The sequence below is a fragment of the Sphaeramia orbicularis genome, chromosome 9 (assembly GCF_902148855.1).
Source record: "Sphaeramia orbicularis chromosome 9, fSphaOr1.1, whole genome shotgun sequence".
Taxonomy (NCBI): domain Eukaryota; kingdom Metazoa; phylum Chordata; class Actinopteri; order Kurtiformes; family Apogonidae; genus Sphaeramia; species Sphaeramia orbicularis.
In genome coordinates this window covers 53,600,483-53,623,200 of record NC_043965.1, presented here as the reverse complement: position 1 = coordinate 53,623,200, position 22,718 = coordinate 53,600,483, and the positions used below count along the sequence as shown (strand labels likewise).

Genomic DNA, 22,718 nt, shown 5'->3' with positions numbered 1-22,718 from the left:
ATCAGAGCAGCAGCTCAGATGAACTTTAAATGTCATTAGGGTTCTATGAGCTTCCTCTGACCTTTAGCTTAAAGGCCAGCTCCTCTGGATAAAGTATCTTAACTTTTATAGACTGCATGTCCTCCAACTTTCTCATTTCCAAAGTCACAGGGTGTGAAACATTGAGTCTTTTGTTAAATGTGCTACATTAACAGAGAAAGATTCATATTTCTTGAAACACCGAAAAGGCTTTTGGAAAATACTGAAAACACTTTTAGGGCGTCATTAAAGGTTCAATAAGCAACTTGCATACCTGCTTAGGTGTCTGCCTGACGGGAGTCTACTTGTTTATTGATATTTGCTAACTCAGTTTCTTAGCTGATGACTGGCTGTGTTAATTTCCTACAGAAGTGACAGCAGCTTCTATACTGATTTCTACATCAAGGCTTCAGGTCTGTTTTCCTCAAAAATACTCACTTTCACGACACAGTACAAAAAGAGTATAAGTACTTTCTTAAAATATCATTAGCAACTAAAAAAGCAATTCCAAGAACATGGTATAAAGTGGAACCTCCAACTGAGGAGAAGTGGCTAGGCACTGTGAGAGAGAGATATGTAACGGAAAAACTGACGCATAAACTGAGATTGCAAGAACCTCAATTTCATAACAAATGGAAAAAATGGTCAGAGCCATGAAGCCATGAAGAGGACACCACTACCATCACTGGATAATAAGAACTCGAAAAGAATAATTTATGTTTAACAATGTATTCATGTTGCTCCTCACCACTGTAAATTATTTCAGAAAATTATATAAAAAAAAAAACTTTCAGTTGCTCCTCTACAGTGGCAAGAGTTGCAGTTATCTTAGTCAGCCAATGTTCACAAATGACCAACGCCCAGCACAACAGTCCAACATTCCATGTAACATTTCATGTAAGAACACCACCATGCCAAATGGATAGTACTTAATGAATATACACATGCTAATGCTTAATGGAGGATTAAATGCAAACAATGAGTCGTCTTAAAATTATTTGGATTTATTGAGTCTTCATCATACCGAGCAGTAGTAGTTCACATAATGAGGCATCAAGTATTATTGCATAACATTTGTATTTGGTCCTTCACTTTTCTGGATTGTCTGGTTATTCTTGTTAAGGCACAACTAGAGGTAAACTGAAAACCTTTAGTTAAGGTTAACCAAGAACATTGGTCTTGTTTGGCACATCTTTGGTCTTTGGTAGTTTTTTGTGCAGTCTGTGCATGTTGTCTGTTGAGCTTATGGAGGAATTGTATTGGTTCACTGAGCCAGTACATTTTTTCTATATACCTGCTTTCAACAAACTGACCATAAATACGGCTGATGTAGTAATATGAAAGCCTTGTAACTCCAAATGCAGTCATTCAATGAGTGGATTTTTAGGTTCAGGACCTTTTCACATCTGACAAAAAATAATAAAAGAGGCTAACTGTCTTCCTCAGTCCCTGAAAAGATGAAGGTTTAGAGATACATGGCTTTCGTCGTACAGTGGTAGTTGGTGAGTTGGTACAGTCTCACTTCTTGGCGTGCTTCTTGCAGATGGCGATATACTCCAGTACATCATCAGGAGAGCCCATGGCCACCGGGGCTCGCTGATGGATGCTTGTGGGCTGGATGTCTAAGATATCCTCGAAGCCGGTGCTGGCCAGGCCGCCTGCCTGCTCCATGATGTAGGCCATGGGGTTGCCTTCATACAGCAGTCGCAACTTGGATGAAAAGCAGAGGGTTGGTTTCTAGTTTATAATCTCAAATCTTCCAAAAGGAATATTGAAATCAAACTACACTAAGTTACTTTAAAAATGCATACATACATACATACATACATATACATATATACATATATATATATATATATATATATATATATATATATATATATATATACACACACAGGGTGGGGAAGCAAAATTTACAATGAACATTTAGTTGTTTTTTCTCAGCAGGCACTACATCAATTGTTTTGAAACCAAACATATACTGATGTCATAATCATACCAAACACTATTATCCATACCTTTTCAGAAGCTTTTGCCCATATGAGTAATCAGGAAAGCAAACGTCAAAGAGTGTGTGATTTGCTGAATGCACTCGTCACACCAAAGGAGATTTCAAAAATAGTTGGAGTGTCCATAAAGACTGTTTATAATGGAAAGAAGAGAATGACTATGAGCAAAACTATTACCAGAAAGTCTGGAAGTGGAGGAAGCAACAAAAAACATACCAAAGCTTTTATTAAAGCTCTCAAATCCAAAATCCTAAAGGATCCAACCAAATCCATGAGAAAAATGGCAATTGAACTTGAGGTAGACAACAAGACCGTTAGAAATGCAGTAAAATATGATTTGAAGATTTAAATTCTCATGACTTTCAATAAACTAATTGGTCTACACTGTCTTTCAATCCCTGCCTCACAATATTGTAAATTTTGCTTCCCCACCCTGTATATATATATATATATAATATATATATATATATATATATATATTATATAATACCTATATATGTACACACACACACACACACACACACACACACACACATATATTTATTTATTTTTTTTCCTGTATTGTTAATTGTTCTTGTGTGGAAAAGTTTCACAGTAAAGTTGTTCTGCATGGAAGTTATCTGAAGACTGTGTAGTTTTTTTGTGCCACAAAGTTTTTTTAGTGAGGGAAAATTCAAAATAGTGATTTTACTGTCAAAGCATAGGGATATACCTGTAGCACCACCTTCTTATGATGCAAATGAAGCATTTTTTTGGTCTTTTATCTGATTCTCAAAGCTCTGAAATTACAATATGTATTATGTAATACATATTGTATAATACATATACATACACACTTATGTATGTAATATGATTGGTCAGTTCTAATAATAGTCCAGGAGCAAAACAAAAAACAGCAAAACAATTACTGTAGTGTGTTAGTGAAACAAAACCAAAAGAGCCAACTGTAAAATAATGTCTTTCTACTCTTATTGGTATGTTGGTAGCCTTCTACACCCACATAGTGTGTCCCCATATTGAGCTAAATCTTGCACATACTGGAAGGATGTGGAAAATGAAGAAACAACATTGTGACACTGTCACAAGTAGCCAATGTATGTAGCTTATAAGTAAGAATTGTTTCACAATGATGATTTTCCAGATGAAGACAGTGCATTAAAATAACTAGAAATACGACAGAAAGTGCAACTTAATTGATTGATAAACAAAGGAAATATGACAGTTTACAGCAACAGGGAGTTGTCTTTCATGACTAGCCAAATCTTCCATTCATATCTAAGATTCTGGAGAAAATAGTAGCCAATCAGTTCTGTTACTTCCTTCAGGCCAACAGTCTGAGAATTTCCAGTCAGATTTTAGGGAACATCCTTGTACAGAAATGGCACTGGTCAAAGCACCTTCTAACTGCTTCAGATAAGGGTCTGGATTCTATACTGGTTTTATTAGACCTTAGTGTGGCTTTGGACACTGTTAACCATCACATCCTTCTGCAACGACTGAAACAATCAGTTGGTATTAAAGGATCAAGTTATGTGGATCGATGAATGTGGTTCAAATCCTATCTAACAGAATGTTTTCAGTTTGTTAATGTTAATAATCGATCTTCTCAGTCCACCACAGTCAGTCATGGAGTTCCTCAAGACTTGGTTCTTGGATGAACACTGTTTATCTTATACATGCTTCCTTTAGGTAACTTAATAAGGAAACACTCCGTCAACTTTCATTGTTTTGCTGATGATACCCAATTATATTTATCTATTAAACTTGATGAACCCAATCAGCTAACCAAACGACAGGAGTGCATTAAAGAGATTAAAGATTGGGTGACCAACAACTTTCTGCTGTTAAACTCAGACAAAACTGAAGTCATTGTGCCAAAACCGCTGTGAGGAATCTAGGCGTCATTTTCAATCAGAATTTATCATTTAACTTAGACATAAAACAGATTTCTAGAACTGCCTTTTTCCATTTGTGTAATATTGCTAAAATTAGGCATATTTTAACACAGAATGATGCAGAAAAATTAGTCCATGCTTTTATTACATCCAGACTAGATTATTGTAACTCACTTCTCTCAGGCTGTCCCAAAAAGTCCTTTAAGACCCTTCAGCTAATCCAGAATGCTGCTGCTTGTGTACTGACTAGAACCAGTATCAGAGACCATATTTCTCTTGTGTTGGCTTCTCTGCACTGGCTCCCTGTAAAAGCTAGGATAGACTTTAACCCTTTCATGCATAGTGGTCACTCCCATGGACAGCTATTCTACAGCTGTTGTCTTGTATACTCATGGGTTTTGTTGTTTTAGTTCCATATCAGCCAACACAGTGGACGCTCATGCATCATCCCATAAACTGCAATTCAGTCCATTACTGTAACTTTGCTGTTCTTGATAAACCTAATCTGCTGTGACATGTTTGGCTGTAAAGCAATGTTAATTGTTATTAGACTGTAATTAACATTTTTGTTTTGTTTTTTTTCCACAAAAAGTTTTTGTTTTTTTTGCATATTATCTCCATGAAGTGAATAATAACTAGTATTAGAGTATGTTAAAATGTGAGAAAACATTTGATTAGCAGCATTAAAAACGTTCTTATTGCATAGTTTTCCATATCACTTTCTGATATTAGGTCTTAAATACACGTTTCTTTGCTTCAAAAATTAAATGCATGATCTCTGGCTGAGTGAACATTTTTGTAAGTCCTTAAAAATAAACAAACCTTGATCGCATTGTTTTTTTTCATGCCTAAAGAGGAACAAAAACACAGGAAAAATATATTGACAAAGGTTTCATAATTCATGCATGAAAGGGTTAAAATACTCCTCACTTACAAAGTCCTTCATGGCCAGGCACCTACTTATCTGAAAAAGCTTTTAGTTCCATACAATCCATCTAGAGCGCTATGCTATCAACATGCAGGCTTACTGGTGGTCCCGAGAATCTCCAAAGTAGGAGGGGAACGTTTCTTTTCTAATCTTGTCCTCTATTCATGTCCCAGCAAATACATGCTCCTGACTCTCCTTCTTCCCTGGAGTGTCTGTGCTTATGTCCTCACAGGCTTTCCCTGGATCATCTCTGGACCTGCTGCTGTGGTCCTTCTTCTCTCCTGCCTTCATTGTCATCACTCACTTATCCATATAGTGGTGATAAGTGTTTATTATGTAGTTCCACAGATGGTAGAGGTTTCTGTTATTTGTACTAACAGTTGCAGTAGTAGTATACCCACTGTTAATACTAGTATTTGTAGTAGTACTGTTACCAGTCATGGACATTTGTACTAGCTATTGGTAATTATACTAACACCAGCAGTTCTACTTTTTAACAGTTCAAGTGCAGTTTGCTATGCATCCACCACCCCCCCCCCCCCAATCTCTCTCTCTCTCTCTCTCTCTCTCTCTCCCTCCAGGAGTCGGGGTCTGCTTGAGGTTTCTGCCTGTTAAAAAAAAGTTTTTCCTCTCCACTGTCACTGTTACTGTAAAGTGTCATGAGATGACTTTTGTTATGATTTGGCGCTAAATAAAAAAATTTGATTGATTGATTGATTTCGAAATATGAACCAGAACAAAGATCTGAAGGCAGAAACTGACTCTTACCTTCCCTTGGGGGCTCTTCACATTTCCTGGGTATAAAAAGATGCCTCCATACATCAGTGTTCTGTGAACGTCTGCCACCATGGAGCCAATATAGCGGGCGTTGTAGGGTTCACTGCCATCCTACAGTCACATAAAGCAGTACATGGGTAGGGTTTACCAAACCTGCACCAAAGGAATCTCATTCTGAAAATGAGCAATACCAAAACTGGAAAGAACATGATCAATAGAGACAAAACCAAGCACGAACCAAAAAATGTTGGTACTAAAATATGGAATGTGAGAGTGACTGGTTGTTCGTCTTTATATGTCAGTCCTGCGATGAACTGGCAACACGTCCAGGGTGAACCCCGCCTTACCCAGTGAGAGCTGGGACACATTCAAGCACCCCCACGACCCTCTCAAGGATTAAGAGTTATGGAAAATGAATGAATGAATAAATGAATGAAATATGTCAAGCATGGACATTTAGGACTCTAGCACTGAAGATTGATGTTACTGACCAATAATTTGAAGTTGAGTGATTATCATTATACAACTCATTCATTCATTTATTCATTTTCTGAACCCGCTTTACCCTTACTAGGGTCACGGGGGTCACTGGAGCCTATCCCAGTTACTTATGGGTGAAGGCGGGGTACACCTTGGACATGTTGCCAGTTCATTGCAGGCAACATAACACCAGTAAAAGAGGACAACAGTGCTGTCATTCATTATATTCAGTGTAGACTCAGAGGATGTGAACAGAAGAGCTCCAACTCCAAGAAGGGGCTCCAACTGGGGCTTAAAATGAAAGCTAAAGCACTAGTGCCTCTAAGTGTAAAACCACTGATAATCACTAGATGCCAGCACCAAAAAGTCCAGCTTCCATAGACTTCAATAAAATTCTCTCTAATATCATTCAGGTCTCCTTCACTTTATTTAGACCCTGTAATGAGTGATCTGGTGGAAAATTATTGTTTGGTTAATAAGAGATTAGGGTGGATAGGTGGCAATGGCTGGAATACGTACTCCCAGGTTATTCAGTAAATTAACTCCAAACCCTTGCTCCATTCCAGTTTACACATTCTAATCACTGTATTGCTCAAAGAAAACAGATGGAAGTATGTTTTTAAGTATTTGATGGAGAATGATTAACAGTTCAGCCAAAATCTGTGGTTTGAAACAATGAGGAAAATCTGGACAAATAGTCTCAGTGATGACTATGAGGTTCAGTAATAAAAGATTACCCACTTTATTTTGTCTTCACGTGAAAAATGTGTATTTTCAAACACTCTTAGGTTGTAATTTTACCTGAGGGAGCTTCTTCTTCTGCAGATACTCTATGACAGCAGGCTCAAAGTATAGTGAATAGCCTTCATTCAAGCTGTAGATCTTTCCTTTCTTCTTGATCCTCACATCACGGTCAACCAGGATAAACTCACCAATGGCCTGAGGAGCAGAAAATAGAAACTATGACCACTAACTGTGAATGCTTTTGTGTTCTCTGACTCACATGAGACCACACACTGACCGGGTCCAGCATGAAGCAGTTGACTCCCTGGCCCGTGGACAGCACCATCATGGTGGCGCTGCCATAAAGGGCATAACCCGCTGCCACAAGGCTCCTCCCAGGCTGCAGTGCGTCCTTCTCACAAGGCTCAGTATCTGTGGTCTATGGGAGAGGGTGGTGTCATTTAGATTTCATAGCATATCTGAGCAGTAAGTTGGCAGCAAAGTTGAGCACAGTGCCTTGTTTAGGGATTTGTTCTCCTGAAAACAGTACAATTCTAAAAAGCAATACATATTCAATGATCAGCCCACAGTATTGTTAATATCAGGCTAATATGGCAAGCATTTTTAGCATTTAAAAACTGGGCTGCACCTATCTATGTACTGTATGTTCCTTTAGCAGACATCTGTAGTTCACCCTGTCAGTATTAGAGATATAACGATATGAAAATTTCATATCACGGTTATTGTGACCAAAATTATCATGGTTATCATTATTATTGTTGAAATATGTTCAAAATGTTCAAAAAGTACTTATGCACACACTGAAATAATTTAACCAAGTTGTATTTTGAAAAAAAAAACCCGGCACGCACAATGTACTTTCTGTTGGCGGAAACATTAAAATAACAACATGTACACGTCAAACATACAAATGTGAATTAAAGATGACACCTTATGGCTATAAGAGATATCTGCACTAGGGGTGGGAATTGATAGGATTTGATCAATATCAATGCCATTGTTGATTCTGCTTACCAATCCAATTCCTTATCAATTCTCCTATTGATTCCTGAGTGGTTTTTTGAGTAGGAAAAAAGGTAGTTGGACAGGTCATAGGTTTGACCATTTTCCAGATCAAATCAGTCACAATGTCACAATGAGGGGACCAAGTCCGTGCAAGCGCTCGGATCAAGAGGAGCAGGGGAGGGACTCCACAGTGGAGGTCCTGCAGGCAGACACTTTAGAGCAGGAAATGAGCAGTATCACCATGAGTTTTCAAAGTGCTGTAATTGAACATGGTTTTAATGATAATTAGAATTTAAACGGTAATACTAACCATCCGGAATTTTACCACGGTTTATCGTTATACCGGTAATTGTTACATCCCTAGTCAGTATTAACATTCCATATTCCCACAGTGATGTTCCTCCTGTCTACAGTTGGCATTCCAGATACTCATGACATTCAGTGACATAATTGTTGCTATTCATGTGTAGTAGGCTTTCAGGTTGAGATATCCACAATGTCAGTGTTACATATCTGCAATAGAATTCCTAGGGGAAAAATACCCATTTCAGATATTTACAAAAAATAGCTACCAGGCATAATTTCAATTTCAAATGTCCAAGTTGACAAACTATTAAATACCCATAACATAACTCTACTTAAAATGTCATTACAGATACCCACAACTGACCTTACCAGTAAAAATGCAATGTAAGATATCTGCAATAACAAAGTGTAATTGTTTTGTAAATGACATTTTAGCATGTATTTATTTATTTAACCTTTTTTAACCAGGTAAGTTAGTTGAGAACTGATTCTCATTTACAATAATGTCCTGGCCAAGAGGCAGCATACAAGCAGCACAGGTTGCATGTACGAACAACAGAACAGATTAAATATCCCACAAACAAACAAACAAACAAACACGATGGACAGAAGAACCCATCACAATGACATATAACAAACAGAAAAGCTAAAAACAGGTGCAGTGGTCCAGAAGTGCATCACTCGCTAATCTTTTAAATGACAAGAGCAGTATGAATGAGGCGAGTTTTAAGGATCATTGCAAAGAATTCCAGTCATAAGTGGCTGAAAACTGGAATGATGATGAGCATAAAAAGGTTCATGGTTAATTAGGTATCCATAATAGAATTTCTACAACTGAAATACTACAACTGTATTAAAAAGGCTTGCCACAGACCTCAGTAATCTGTTTGGACCATTAAAACTTGAAATGGTCAGATTTCAACATGAGACCATACAAATACAGTCACAATTGCACAATAATCAACCTGGCTTTATCATTGTAAATACAGATGATGGAAAAGGACTTAATTAGGAAAATGAAATTAAGCAAAATTCCAGTACCTTTTTGTAGATGGCAAAAATGGTACCAATGGATACGAGACAGTCAATGTTAGATGAGCCATCCAATGGATCAAAGCACACGATGTATTTTCCCTGAAAAACACATCAAATTATTTGGAATGTTACCTGTACTATTGTCTGAGGTGTGTTTTTCAAATGTTTTTTTCCTATTTAAGATATCAAAACTACAATGAATAGGAAAAAATGGATTTCAACAATAGCTTTATGAAGATCTAATTAACCCTACTGTAAACATGTGATATGACATATACAGTAGAACCATCACTTTATATTATGCTCTATCAGTTATTTTCAATTACATTCTACTACTAACCATTTTATGTTTTGCATTTAATTTTATATTATATTTCTTCACTGAAAATTTGAAAAAAAGTTTGTAAACAGGTTCAAAATAAAAAGTGAAAAATAGCCAAATACGATAATTCTATTTTTGAGCATGTATTCAAAATGTAATTAGAAATAAGCCTTTCCATGCGGTCAATGTGAGAGAAAAATAGATTCACTGCATTTACAGAAAGCGTAGTACATTGTGATCTGAGTCTGGATGTGAAATGCCTGATATCAGCGTAGAAGTTTTTGGTCATACTGTATTATTTTCATGCTGTTCTGCTGACAAACACATGTCCTGTGTCTGAAAGGGGTCTTTATGACAAGACGTGACAAAAAATGTGAGTGATCTGGTTTCAGTGTGTCAAAGGCTCATTTCAAAAATGAGATTGTGAATAAATGGAAACAGGTTTTTTTAAGACTGGCTGAGTCTGATGCAATATCTTACTCAACTCTGAGTGTGTCCATTAGACAGGACCAGGAAGAGAACCGATGTGTGCTTTGGGTTTGTTGTGAGTCACTTACCCTGGCCTCCGGCTCCACAATGATGGCTTTTTCATTCTCTTCAGACACCAACACACAGGAGCTGAAGGAAGACTTGAGCATGTTGATGACCAGATCATTGGACAGAATGTCCAGCTTCTTCACCTGGTCGCCTGTCACATTAGTGCTGCCCGCGATGCCATACCTAAGGAGACCAACAAAAACCCTGTTTCAGCATATGTAGGAATGTGAGTGAGGCTGATCACCTTCTAACCCACAAACCGTTCTAATGTATGCTCTGTAATTACAAACCACTCAAAGGAGTAATTCATCAATTCCCATCCCTGGACTAATGAGTTGAACACATTATTTCATCTGAACATGTCATTCATTTTACACAACAGGCTGCTTAGCTGTATTCTGATTCTAAGCAAAATAAATAAAGTTCACTTTTTATTCTGCTGCTCTGTCTACAAGGATATGACAAATGATTATTGTACATCATATTATTATTATATTAATGAAAGATGGTTAAAAGGGTTGACTTAAACACAGGTTGTATGCAAGGTTGCAGGTTGTATGTAAGGCTATGTACCAAACTTTATTACTTCTACTTTGCAAAACACTACTACTGAGGACTGAAAAGTGTTATCATTTGAAACAATTTCAATACCTTTGGAGTAAATCTAAATAATGTCAGAGCAAACAGAAAGCATTTCATAAATTTTTATCCATGATTATTGATTAAAATGTCAGGAGGCTGAAACACAAAACTGAAAGATAAAAGAGACAATTTCAGTTCAATCACACGGTGGTGAACAGTTTGTATTTTTATGTTATGTAACTGTGATGGAAATATACTGAGTGTTTCCCCTGTATCCCTAAAGATGTGTACTTTTCTTCCCACTGGCTTTCAGATTTCTGTGAAACACAGTAAACAATTATCACAGATACATGGATTAAGAAATTACTTTAAAAGAACACAATCATCAAAGATACAGGGTGGGGAAGCAAAATTTACAATATTTTGAGGCAGGGATTGAAAGACAGTGTATGACCAATTAGTTTATTGAAAGTCATGAGAATTTATTTGCCACAAGAAAATTTACACAATAGAAAATGTTTTTATTCTATGTGTCCTCCTTCTTTCTCAATAACTGCCTTCACACGCTTCCTGAAACTTGCACAAGTGTTCCTCAAATATTGGGTGACAACTTCTCCCATCTTCTTTAATAGTATCTTCCAGACTTTCTGGTAATAGTTTTGTCATAGTCATTCTCTTCTTTCCATTATAAACAGTCTTTATGGACACTCCAACTATTTTTGAAATCTCCTTTGGTGTGACGAGTGCATTCAGCAAATCACACACTCTTGACGTTTGCTTTCCTGATTACTCATATGGGCAAAAGTTTCTGAAAAGGTATGGATAATAGTGTTAGGTATGATTATGACATCAATATATGTTTGGTTTTAAAACAATTGACGTAGTGCCTGCTGAGAAAAAACAACTAAATGTTCATTGTAAATTTTGCTTCCCCACCCTGTATATGTATATATATACAGTACAGGCCAAAAGTTTGGACACACCTTCTCATTCTTCGCATTTTCTTTATTTTCATGACTATTTTCATTGTAGATTCTCACTGAAGGCATCAAAACTATGAATGAACACGTGGAATTATGTACTTAACAAAAAAGTGTGAAATAACTGAAAACATCCTTATATTCTAGTTTCTTCAAAGTCCACCCTTAGCTCTGATGACTGCCTTGCACACCCTTGGCATTCTCTTGATGAGCTTCCAGAGGTAGTCACCTGAAATGGTTTCCACTTCATAGCTGTGCCTTGTCAGGGTTACTTAGTGGAATTTCTTGCCTTATTGATGGGGTTGGGACCATCAGTTGTGTTGTGCAGAAGTCAGGTTGATGCACAGCTGACAGCCCTATTGGACAACTGTTAGAATGCATATTATGGCGAGAACCAATCAGCTAAGTAAAGACAAACGAGTGGCCATCATACTTTAAGAAATGAAGGTCAGTCAGTCTAGAAAATTTCAAAAACTTTGAATGTGTCCCCAAGTGCAGTCGCAAAAACCATCAAGCGCTCCAACGAAACTGGCTCACATGAGGACCGCCCCAGGAAAGGAAGACCAAGAGTCACCTCTGATGCTGAAGATAAGTTCATCTGAGTCACCAGCCTCAGAAATCGCAAATTAACAGCAGCTCAGATTAGAGACCAGATGAATACCACACAGAGCTCTAGCAGCAGACACATCTCTACAACAACTGTTAAGAGGAGACTGCGTGAATCAGGCCTTCATGGTCAAATAGCTGCTAGGAAACCACTGCTAAGGAGAGGCAACAAACACAAGAGTTTATTTGGGCCAAGAAACCCAAGGAATGGACATTAGACCAGTGGAAATCTGTGTTTGGTCTGATGAGTCCAAATTTGAGATCTTTGGATCCAACCGCCGTGTCTTTGTGTGATGCAGAAAAGGTGAACGGATGGATGCTACATGCCTGGTTCCCACCGTGAAGCATGGAGGGGGAGGTGTGATGGTGTGGGGGTGCTTTGCTGGTGACTGTTGGGGATTTATTCAAGATTGAAGTCAACCTGAATCAGCATGGCTACCACAGCATCCTGAAGTGACATGCCATTCCATCCGGTTTGCGTTTAGTTGGACCATCATTTATGTTTCAACAGGACAATGACCCCAAACACACCTCCAGGCTGTGTGAGGGATATTTGACCAAGAAGGAGAGTGATGGGTGCTGCGCCAGATGACCTGGCCTCCACAGTCACCGGACCTGAACCCAACCGAGATGGTTTGGGGTGAGCTGGACCGCAGAGTGAAGGCAAAAGGGCCAACAAGTGCTAAGCATCTGTGGGAACTTCTTCAAGACTGTTAGGAAACCATTTCAGGTGACTACCTCTGGAAGCTCATCAAGAGAATGGCAAGGTGTGCAAACAGTCATCAGAGCTAAGGGTGGCTACTTTGAAGAAACTAGAATATAAGAGATGTTTTCAGTTATTTCACACTTTTTTGTTAAGTACATAATTCCACATGTGTTCATTCATAGTTTTGATGCCTTCAGTGAGAATCTACAATGAAATAGTCATGAAAATAAAGAAAATGCAAAGAATGAGAAGGTGTGTCCAAACTTTTGGCCTGTACTATATATATATATATATATATATATATATATATATATATATATATATATATATATATATATATATTTTTTTTTTTTAAATAGAAGAACTCATAAAAATATAATCTAACAGTTAATATTTTCTTTGCTTTATACAGGATGTCAACGAAAGTAAGAATGATAGCTATGGGTTGTTAAGTTCTTTCACGGTACAAAGTTCTGATGAATGAAATTTTCATAATCAAACCACGCCAGCAAAAGTGAGCAAAAGATTCAGGTTTCTAACTCACCTGTCATTTACCAGGAAATTAACATATAGAAGAACTCCATACAGCCTGTTAACTTAAAAAAAGTTTGATTGAAACACTCTGAATTGATGTGACAATCTGGTTGGTCTAATAATAGTCCAGACCATAGTAGTAATTTCAGATAAAAATAAACACAAAGAAAACCAGCAACAGATGCATGACACTGCATTTCTTCACTGCTCATGGAACTTCATGACTGAACAGAGTATTGCATCAACCACTGAAATAACAAATAAATCAATCTCACAAGACACAATCGAAACAATTGCAAAACATTATTACTCATAACAGTAAAATGTGATTATCACTCAGGAAATGTGCTTCTATTTATCTCACCTGCCATTTACCAGGAAATCTTTTGACTGTTGCACTGAAAACAGTACAGCCAGGATGTGTTCTTCCTTTAAATCTTCTTAGTCCAAATATACAGAACACTGATTGATGAAAGCTGTCAAAATGACTTTTCTTTTATTTAATAGAACTTTATTTCAAAGAATACAGTTACAAAGAACAAACATACTATTGACAAGGCCACATGAACTTACAACAATCTTAACATAAAAAAAAAAACAAAGGGATTCTTTAACATTAGTTTTCTGTAAAAAGATCCTCATATAATTTGAGTCTTATCACATTTGGGGGAGTCTTTAAGCTCAGTACTGCATATGTAATATTCAATTTCAGCTAGGAGTCTGTCTAAAACCTAACAACCTGTCCTCTTTTTGACGTGGGGGTGTGGTTAGATAAGAGGCGTGTCCAGACCTGGTCTAGACAGGAAGCAGTATGCGTGGTAACATCACCTCATTCACTACAATGGAACGACAGCGAAGTAACACTGTAATGTGCAACTCGGAACCAAGCCAGGCACCAAACTCCAAGCCCCGGCTCACAGCTGGACACAGAGCCCGGCTGTGCACACAGCAGTGCCCGTGTCACTTAAACGCACCTGAGTCCCAGTTAAGTTCAATGTAACTGGAAGCTGATGGACAGCCTTACTCGAACGGGGCTTGGAGCTTGGTGCCCGGCTTGGTTCCGCGTTACATATTATGGTGGTACTTTGCAAATGAGGTGATGTCTGTCCATCACCACTAATATTGGTTCTTGTCTAGACCAGGTGTGGACACGCCTCTCATGTAACCACGCCCCCACGTCTAAAAAGGCCAGAATGTTTTATAACCACAGAAAAATTTTGTCAATGTAGACCACGAGAAAGTGTTTTGTAAAAGCAAAAAACGGGTTTGTAGGAGCAAAATAAGCTTTATAGGTGCATTTAAAAAGAAAAATATATCTTTGGTTTACAAAACTTCTCTTGCACTTCCAATACTTCATGTACGTGTACCATGTAATCTGGCCTCATCTTGACGCCATACTGAACGCTCACTTTTGCCAACGTGGATGGACCATTAGAAGCGTCATTCATCGCCAGAGCTTTATACAGTGAGAAGACGAAGTTCACACAGTGTAACTGCCAGTCTTAGTCTCCAGTGTTATCAAATGTAAAGTCACCTCATTCCCACATGGTTGAGGGTACTCACAGGTGGGCGATCCCAGCTTTACGCACGGCGCTGGAGATGGCTTTGACCGCCGTGCACAGCGAGTTCAGCAGGGTGGTCAGCTCACCCGTGCCCTTCGCCCTCTTGCCCTCCTCCATCACGAACCGGGTCACGGTCACCACGTTGGTGTCGAAGGTTCCCTGATCGGACATGGTGGCAGACACGGTCTCCTGCAGCCAGACAGACACAGTAGAGTAGAGCAGAAGCTGGAGGAGGAAATGCTGCAGAACTTAAATGCAGCTGGAACACGGAACTGAGCGGAGGGAGTGAAGAAAGCCCAGCCAATCCAGAGCTGTGGGAGAGGTGTGGCAGCTGGAGACACTGTCCGCATTGTACACACCAGTCTGGAGTGTGAGGGTTCACAGACTGATACTGAGACTGGGATGTGAGCAGAAGAATAGACGCTGCACATACCTGCAGTGGGACACACTTTACGCAACAACGACCTGCACTTTTCAACACGTCTGGAAATGATACGTGGACTAAGAGCACATTTGTCCCCTCCTGCACTCAGATTAAGTTTTTCAGGTTTCTGATATTTTGGATTGTGTACAGTGTAGTGTGACTTTTCAACAGAATACTTTAAACTTAGCCAATACCAATACGTACTACTTATGTATGTGTAAGCACATGTATATTATCCATCAGTCAGTTTACCATTACAGTATAGGCCTGTTATTGTCACCCTCAGTTACATTTAACACCCACCTGGTGTTTCCATGGAAACCACTACTAAGTGTTGTCTGCCAGGTCATCAGGTTAGTAGTACCTCTTGTTTCAACTGGACTGGTTTAGTTCTTTTGAAACATTTCATCTCTCATCAATCTCCTCATACCTTCAGATGCCACATGGTGTGGGATCCACATGTTTTTTTTTAACCCCGTTTTTGTCTTTCCATTGTTGTGTGCCTTCCTGTAGGTTCCAGCTATTATTAAATGAATCCCCTGTTTAAGATGACTTTACTAGACTCCTTTAACCAGCACTCAAATCAGAAATTTCATTACATAGGTAAATTATATTATAGGGGTGATCTGAGGCCTTAATATCTGTAAAATGAATGCATTTTACTGAAAAAAAAAAAAAAAAAAAAAAACAAAAACAAACACGATAGGCTGAGTGTTTTACACATAAAAAGTTACATATTAGATGAACATGATAGATGATCCATCTTTGTAATAATGAATGATAACAGGTCATGAAACCCTGGATTGAAGCTCAAACCTGAAAGAAAAGTCAAAAAGTGGGTTTATCTTCCTGGTTGTAAAATGTTCTGTTCATGTCACTGTCAGACATTTCCACACCAAGCTGCTAAAAATAAATGTGACTTTTCCCCCTGAAATCAGCAGTCATTCAAAACGAAATAAGACTATTATTCTAAACTCATTAACAGCTTAATACTAGATTTTGGAATAACATATTAGTGATGCTGTTTCTTAATGCACATTTTCTGTTATTTTACAGAAACATATTCAAGTGTGTATTTTTAAAGGGGTTTCACTATAAAAAAGTTACTAGAGAGAAAAAGTTTTTTTATTTTTTTATTTTTTGTTTCTGTGTTTTTTAGTAGAAATCCAAAGTTACATCAGTTAACCTTAAAAAGCATTATTATTATTTTCTCAATAAATAGATTAATTAAATAAATACATGTGTCTTAGTTACTGGTGACAGACAAATCATTTGTTTGACAGTTTAGTTGTGCCATGTATAAGTACTGATCATTGGTTTATTGATTAAAAATATATGTGGAAAGCCTAGACAGTTTTCTGACTTCCAGTGATACCATTTTTTTGCAATTACATAACTGTTAAAGAACCCCTGTGTGCAGAAATACTCATACACCATTTTGTACAATAGGTCAAATTTACATATTTGTACTGCATGCAAATTACTGCATGGTACCAAACTGCCTGAGATTAGAATAAATTTGGTGTGTCTGTATAGGGGAGGCCTGTAGGTACCCATATAACCCATTTCCATTCACTAAATATTGAGGTGACAGGTCAAGGGACCATTTGAAAAATGGTGTTGACTGTTTTTCCCTTCACAACCTTTTCGTCTGACTTTAAATCATTTGGTTTTTAGCCCTCTTCCTGATAAGGTAGCATGACAAGCTTGGTCACACTGGAAATCTGAGGTTGTCTTGAAAGATAGTCTGGCTTGCATTCCTGGCAGTAATCCCACAGGTATCATAGGGGTAATAAAACATTAAAAAATGTATTTGGACAGGTTTTGTTCTGGAGATCATCAAAATTTTTATTTTAGAGGTCCTAAGGATAGCAAAAATCTGGACAAGAAAAAAACATAAGGTGGGTGCACATTGACCTCTCCTGGGGCCTACTACTGGGATCAATTCCAACACAAGCCAAAAAGGGGGGGGGGGGGGGGCTTTCTGTGTGGAGTTTGCATGTTCTCTCCATGGGTTCTTCCTGGTTACTCTGACTTCTTCCCACCATCCAAAGACATGCAATTAATAGCATAATTAGTTAATCAAAAAATTGCCCATAGGTGTGACAGTGATTGGTTGTTCGTCTCTCGTCCTGCAACGAACTGGTGACACATCCAGGGTGTACCCCGCCTTCACCCATAGGTAGTTGGGATAGGCTCCAGCAGCCCCAGTGACCCTAGTGAGGATAGAGCTGTTCAGAACATGGATGGATGGATGGATATACGTATATATATTTTACACTACTGTAAATATGAAATGACAAAAATAAGTTCTAATCAAATTGAGTCATTTATTGCTACAGTAATATACTAAACACTAAAGAAAGCATTAGCTGAAAAATAATGACTCACATGGTTAATCAGTTTTGCTGATTAATCGGCAGTGATAGGACAATTTTCAAGCTGTGACTACAGGAAGAACTAAGGTCATGCTTTTGTTGGCAGAGGAAAGTGAAGGAAAACCATATACATTTGGGGCGAATGTGAACATGACAGAGAAAGACTAAACCACACCATCGCCTTCCAGCACACATACTTCTGTGTAGACCTGTGTGAACTCATACCACAGTGCTCTGTGCTCTACTCTGGGTATAAAAATGTGTCTTTAGCCTTTGTCCTTTGTCAAAACAGGCTGGGTTGTTCTTTTCCTATTTAATTATTTTCATGCACAAGATTTAATCAATCAAATTTTATTTATCTCATGACACTTTACATCTAGAGCTGGTCAGGCCAGACTTAAGTCCTTAGATTATATCTATTGGGTAATGTTTTGTTCCAGTTTAGAGCGAAAACTATGGCCTGCAGATATGTATCCCACCTAACACACACTAAACACAGCTTTATCACAAAACCTCAATGGAGAATCATACAAATGTTCAAGGCTCAAAGTATATTAAAAAAAATAGTGTCAAAGCCAGAAACATAAGAGTTGAAGCCGCAATGCTAGCACATACATGTCCAGACCTTTGTTTATGAAGACCATAGAGGTGCCGTGTTTGAGTTTCCATATACTTGTAATGTAGCCATGTTGTCTGTCAACAGAACCATGATCTCTTGTTTCTGGTCCTATTGTTGCTACTGCACAGTTCTGTAGAAAACTACCCGAGTGCAACTTTAATCTGGAGAAGAAGTCTTTGTTCATTTAGAGTAGACTTTTCCAAGACAGGTTGCAGAGTTGTTTTTATTAGGAAAGTTGGTAGACTGGTCAGAGAACCAATTTTTTCCCATAAAACTCCACCAAGTGAATGAAAATGATAACTTATGAACTCAGAAAATGGACATTTGTAAGGCGATCTGTATGAACCAAATTTTATCTCGATCTGCCTATTATTGCTTGATTTCTGTCCAAAAAACTGATTTTCAACTAAAATGCCACCATGTGGATGACTTATAATACTCATAGACAAGCTGAAATTGATAGAATTCTTCCACTGTCCCCTATGTTGGTTATCAAGGGAGAAGAAATCCAACCAAGTCTGTCCTAGTTATTGCTGAAACACCAAGGATATCGGGCAGTGGATTCGGCGGCGTCCGGGGTAAAACCATTATATCACCGTAACTCAAACTCAGGGATATAATTCAGAATCAGATCACTTTATTGTCATTCAGGCAAATTATATCAGAGATCCACTGCAGAATGAAATGATAATGCAGGGTCAGCAATAAAAACACAGTTAAAAAAAAAAAAAAAAAAAAGTTATAAAATACTGGTTGTGATAAACAGAAGTACAAAGTCTGGACCCAAATGCACGACCCGCAGACAAAAATACAGTTAAGCAGTGTTTATTAAACACAGACAGGGTAAACAGTTCACAAAAAGAGGGTTTGAGTGAGTCTTCGGTGTATTGTCTCTGTGGATTCGTCACGTCGTCCGAAACCAAGGGAGGAAACCCCACGGCCCGGGTCGGGAGCACACGAGGGGAACCCGACTAGGAAAAAGCAAAGGAACGTCAGGGGACAGACCAGGTCATGCATGGGGAGACTAACAGACAAGCAACAGTACATAAGGGAAAAGGCTGAGTCATGTACCATAAAACCGGGCAAAAAGGTCGAACACAGAAGTGGCAGATCAGGCTGAAGTACAGGCAGGGGGTCGGGCAAATCTCAGAAGTTGAGGAACAATCCAGGTCAGGAACAGACAGGCAGGCAAACAAACAGGATCAGAAGAAACGCTGGTAGGTAGACAAACCACGAGGAAGGAATACAAACTGGCACAGGACAGGGGAAAACACAGGGCTTATATACACAGAAGGGAGGGAAGACAATGAGACACAGGTGGAACAAATCAGGGCGGGGACAGGTAATCAACACAGGTGACACAATCAGGGAAGGGAAGCAAAGACACCAGACATGACACAAGAGGAGAACTTAAAATAAAACAGGAAACGACACACAAGACAGACAAAACATACAAGAGACTAGGGACTGATATGACACTGGTGAGGTAGTGCAGTGAATAAAATAAACAAATATAAAACAAGAGAATAAACAGGTAGTTATTGCACAAACAACTAAAAAGTTATTGCACAAATTTTCAGAGGTAATTGCACACCCCCTTTTTACAGTCCTTTGTTTAAAAGATGGATGGCAGTGGGAAAGAAACTGTTTTTGAACTGAGCAGTTTTGAATTTCAGGCTGCGGTACCTTTTGCCTGAGAGTAGAAGGGAAAGGAGCCCACAGGCAGGGTGAGTGGGGTCTCTAGAAATTTGCAATGCCCTGGACCGGCAATGTTGTTCCGCCCAAGTCCCTTACAGGAGGCAGCGAGACCCCAGTGAGCAGCAGCCCTCACCACTCTCTTCAGTGCCTTTTTCAGTCAGAGGCACTGCTGCTCTCATGCCACAGAGAGCTGCTGCTGGTTAGAACACTCTCTATGGTTCCTCTGTAGAAAGTGGTGAGGACTGATGTGCACTATTTCTACAACAGTGTCCTTGATGTAAACCAGAGTGTGTATCGGCTGTTTCATCCTGAAGTCGATCACCAGTTCTTTAGTTTTTTCAACATTCAGGATCCGGTGTTTCTGCTGCTACCATTACACAAAAGACCTTCACCTCCTCTCTGTAGCCCTCCTCTCATCATTTCAAATGAGACCCACCACTGTTGTGTCATCTGCATACTTGATGATGTGGTTTGTGCACAACAGCTGTGGGTCATCAGGGTGAAGAGGAGGGGACTCAGGGCGTTTTCACACAGCGTACTTGAGGTCTGTATCCGAGTACGCTGGATGCAAAGTCCACTTAATTTTATCCATGAATGCAACCGTTCCGTGCTCGGGTACTGTACCCGAGTCCAGTTGAAAAGGTAGTCCTAGGTACGGGACTGCCCGGACTCTGGCATGTGTATGTTGCCATGTGAATGCGATCCATACCCAAGACCGGATGTGATCTAATCAGCCATTCTGACAACGGAAGTGAGCTAATCAACATGAGACCATAGACGGTGCTCCTGTTGTCTCCTCAAAAAGCCTCAGATCCATGCAGCACAGGCTCGCCTTACCAAGCGAAACACTTGGTGAGATATCAGGGACAACGAAGGTTGCTCTTCTTCACTTTGCCTCAAACAGAATAACAGATAGACAAGTACTGCCACCATTGTAGACAAATGAACAGAACAGTCACTCAGTTGATGATGTATGGGCTTGTCGTCTTCTGACTTCCATGTCTGTTGGATAGCGACAGAATTCCTTCCACACTGCTACCTACTGTTTGGGCCCTGTAACACCCATTCATACCCAAGCACGGGCCACAGTACGCGCTTGTGAACATAACATCTGCAGGAAAGTTGTGAATGTATCCAAGTACAGTACGGACTCGAGTACACTGTATGAAAACACCTTCAGAATGCACCTCTGTGGAGAACCTGTGCTCCGTGGTGAGATGGTGTCAGACTTATTCTTCCCTCCCTGTATGTACTGAGGCCTGTCTGTTAAAAGTCCAATATCCAATTCTGCAGGGGAGTGCTCAGTCCCAGTGGGCCAAGTTTACTGACCAGATGCTGAGGGATGATCGTGTTAAAGTCGACAAACAGCATCAGGACCAGAGCTTCCCTGCTCTCCAGATGTTCCAGGGTCAGGTGAGTGCAGTGGATATGGCATCGTCTGTGGCGCGGTTAGGGCAGTATGTATACTAAGTAAGTATAATTGGAGTGGGTCAAGTGAGGGGGTAGGACAGAAGTGATGTGATCCTTAATCAGCCTTTCAAAAGCACTTCATTATTATGGGTGTTAAAGCTACAGGGTGATAGTCATTCATGGTTGTGACTGGGTTTTTTTTGGAACTGGGATGATTGCTGAGGTTTCGTAGCATGATGGCATGCATGTTAAATATGTCTGTGAGGACTGCGTCAGCTGATCCGACATCCTTTGAGCACGCAGCCTGGTATCTGGTCTGGGCCTGCACTTTCCTTGGACTGATTCTCCTCAGAGTACGGAGGACATCAGTTGGGTCCCGACACAGCACCTCCTCATCAGGATGAGGGGTGGCTTTTGCTGCTGATGTGTAATTAGCATCTCCATAAGCTGGTCAGTGGATGGAAGTATGAAGTGCTCTAAGACTTCCTGGTAGATGGCTGTGTTGACCTTGGACCTGAAAAAACACAGTGGACCAAGACCAGCAGATGTCACGGCTCAGTGGTGCAAAATCCTCTTTGACGATGAAGTAAATTTTGCATTTCTTTGGAAATCAACGTCCCAGAATCTTGAGGAAGAGAGAGAGAAGACAGACACAGATTCCAAGTTGCTTGAGGTCCAGTGTAAAGTTTCCCCAGTCACTGGTGGTTTGGGGGTCCATGTAATCTGCTGCTCCTTTTTGTGCTACATGTTCATACTTGTTAGTGTTACCAGATGGGAAATGACAAATTATCGTACCAGAAGCTTAAAATTATTGTAGTTTGAATAAAATAATCACACATATCCAATTTGACATTGCTCAGGACCATCTGCCTCTGTAAAACATTACCACAGACGATGTATCTGTAGAGTTTATAATGCAGTTTTACCTTTAAATGAACTAACAGCACTGGCACTGGCAGAGCAGTGCCCCCACCTGTGTGGAGGAGGATGAGCTCCTGCACTGAACAGCCCAGCATATCAGTCATTTTTAACCATCTTCTTAATCATCATGCATTAAGGTCCTGTATCATAAATATTTTGAGACTTAATCTGTTTATACATTAGGAATAAACATCAGTCAATCCACTTCAACCACTAACATGCTTGATGATTGGAAAACTTGA

At 39.3% G+C, this 22,718-nt stretch overlaps 1 protein-coding gene across 1 annotated transcript; it reads right to left on the bottom strand.

The window, feature by feature from the left end:
- Positions 1–1,010: 1,010 nt before the first annotated feature.
- Positions 1,011–15,304, bottom strand: LOC115425646 (fructose-1,6-bisphosphatase 1-like). Its single transcript, XM_030143317.1, has 7 exons — positions 15,028–15,304; positions 10,077–10,239; positions 9,204–9,296; positions 7,129–7,269; positions 6,909–7,046; positions 5,619–5,738; positions 1,011–1,728 (listed from the first exon to the last, which is right to left on the bottom strand). The coding sequence occupies exons 1-7, from the start codon at positions 15,195–15,197 to the stop codon at positions 1,537–1,539; spliced, it is 1,017 nt and encodes a 338-aa protein (XP_029999177.1). The 5' UTR covers positions 15,198–15,304; the 3' UTR covers positions 1,011–1,536.
- Between the last annotated feature and the right edge of the window lie 7,414 nt (positions 15,305–22,718).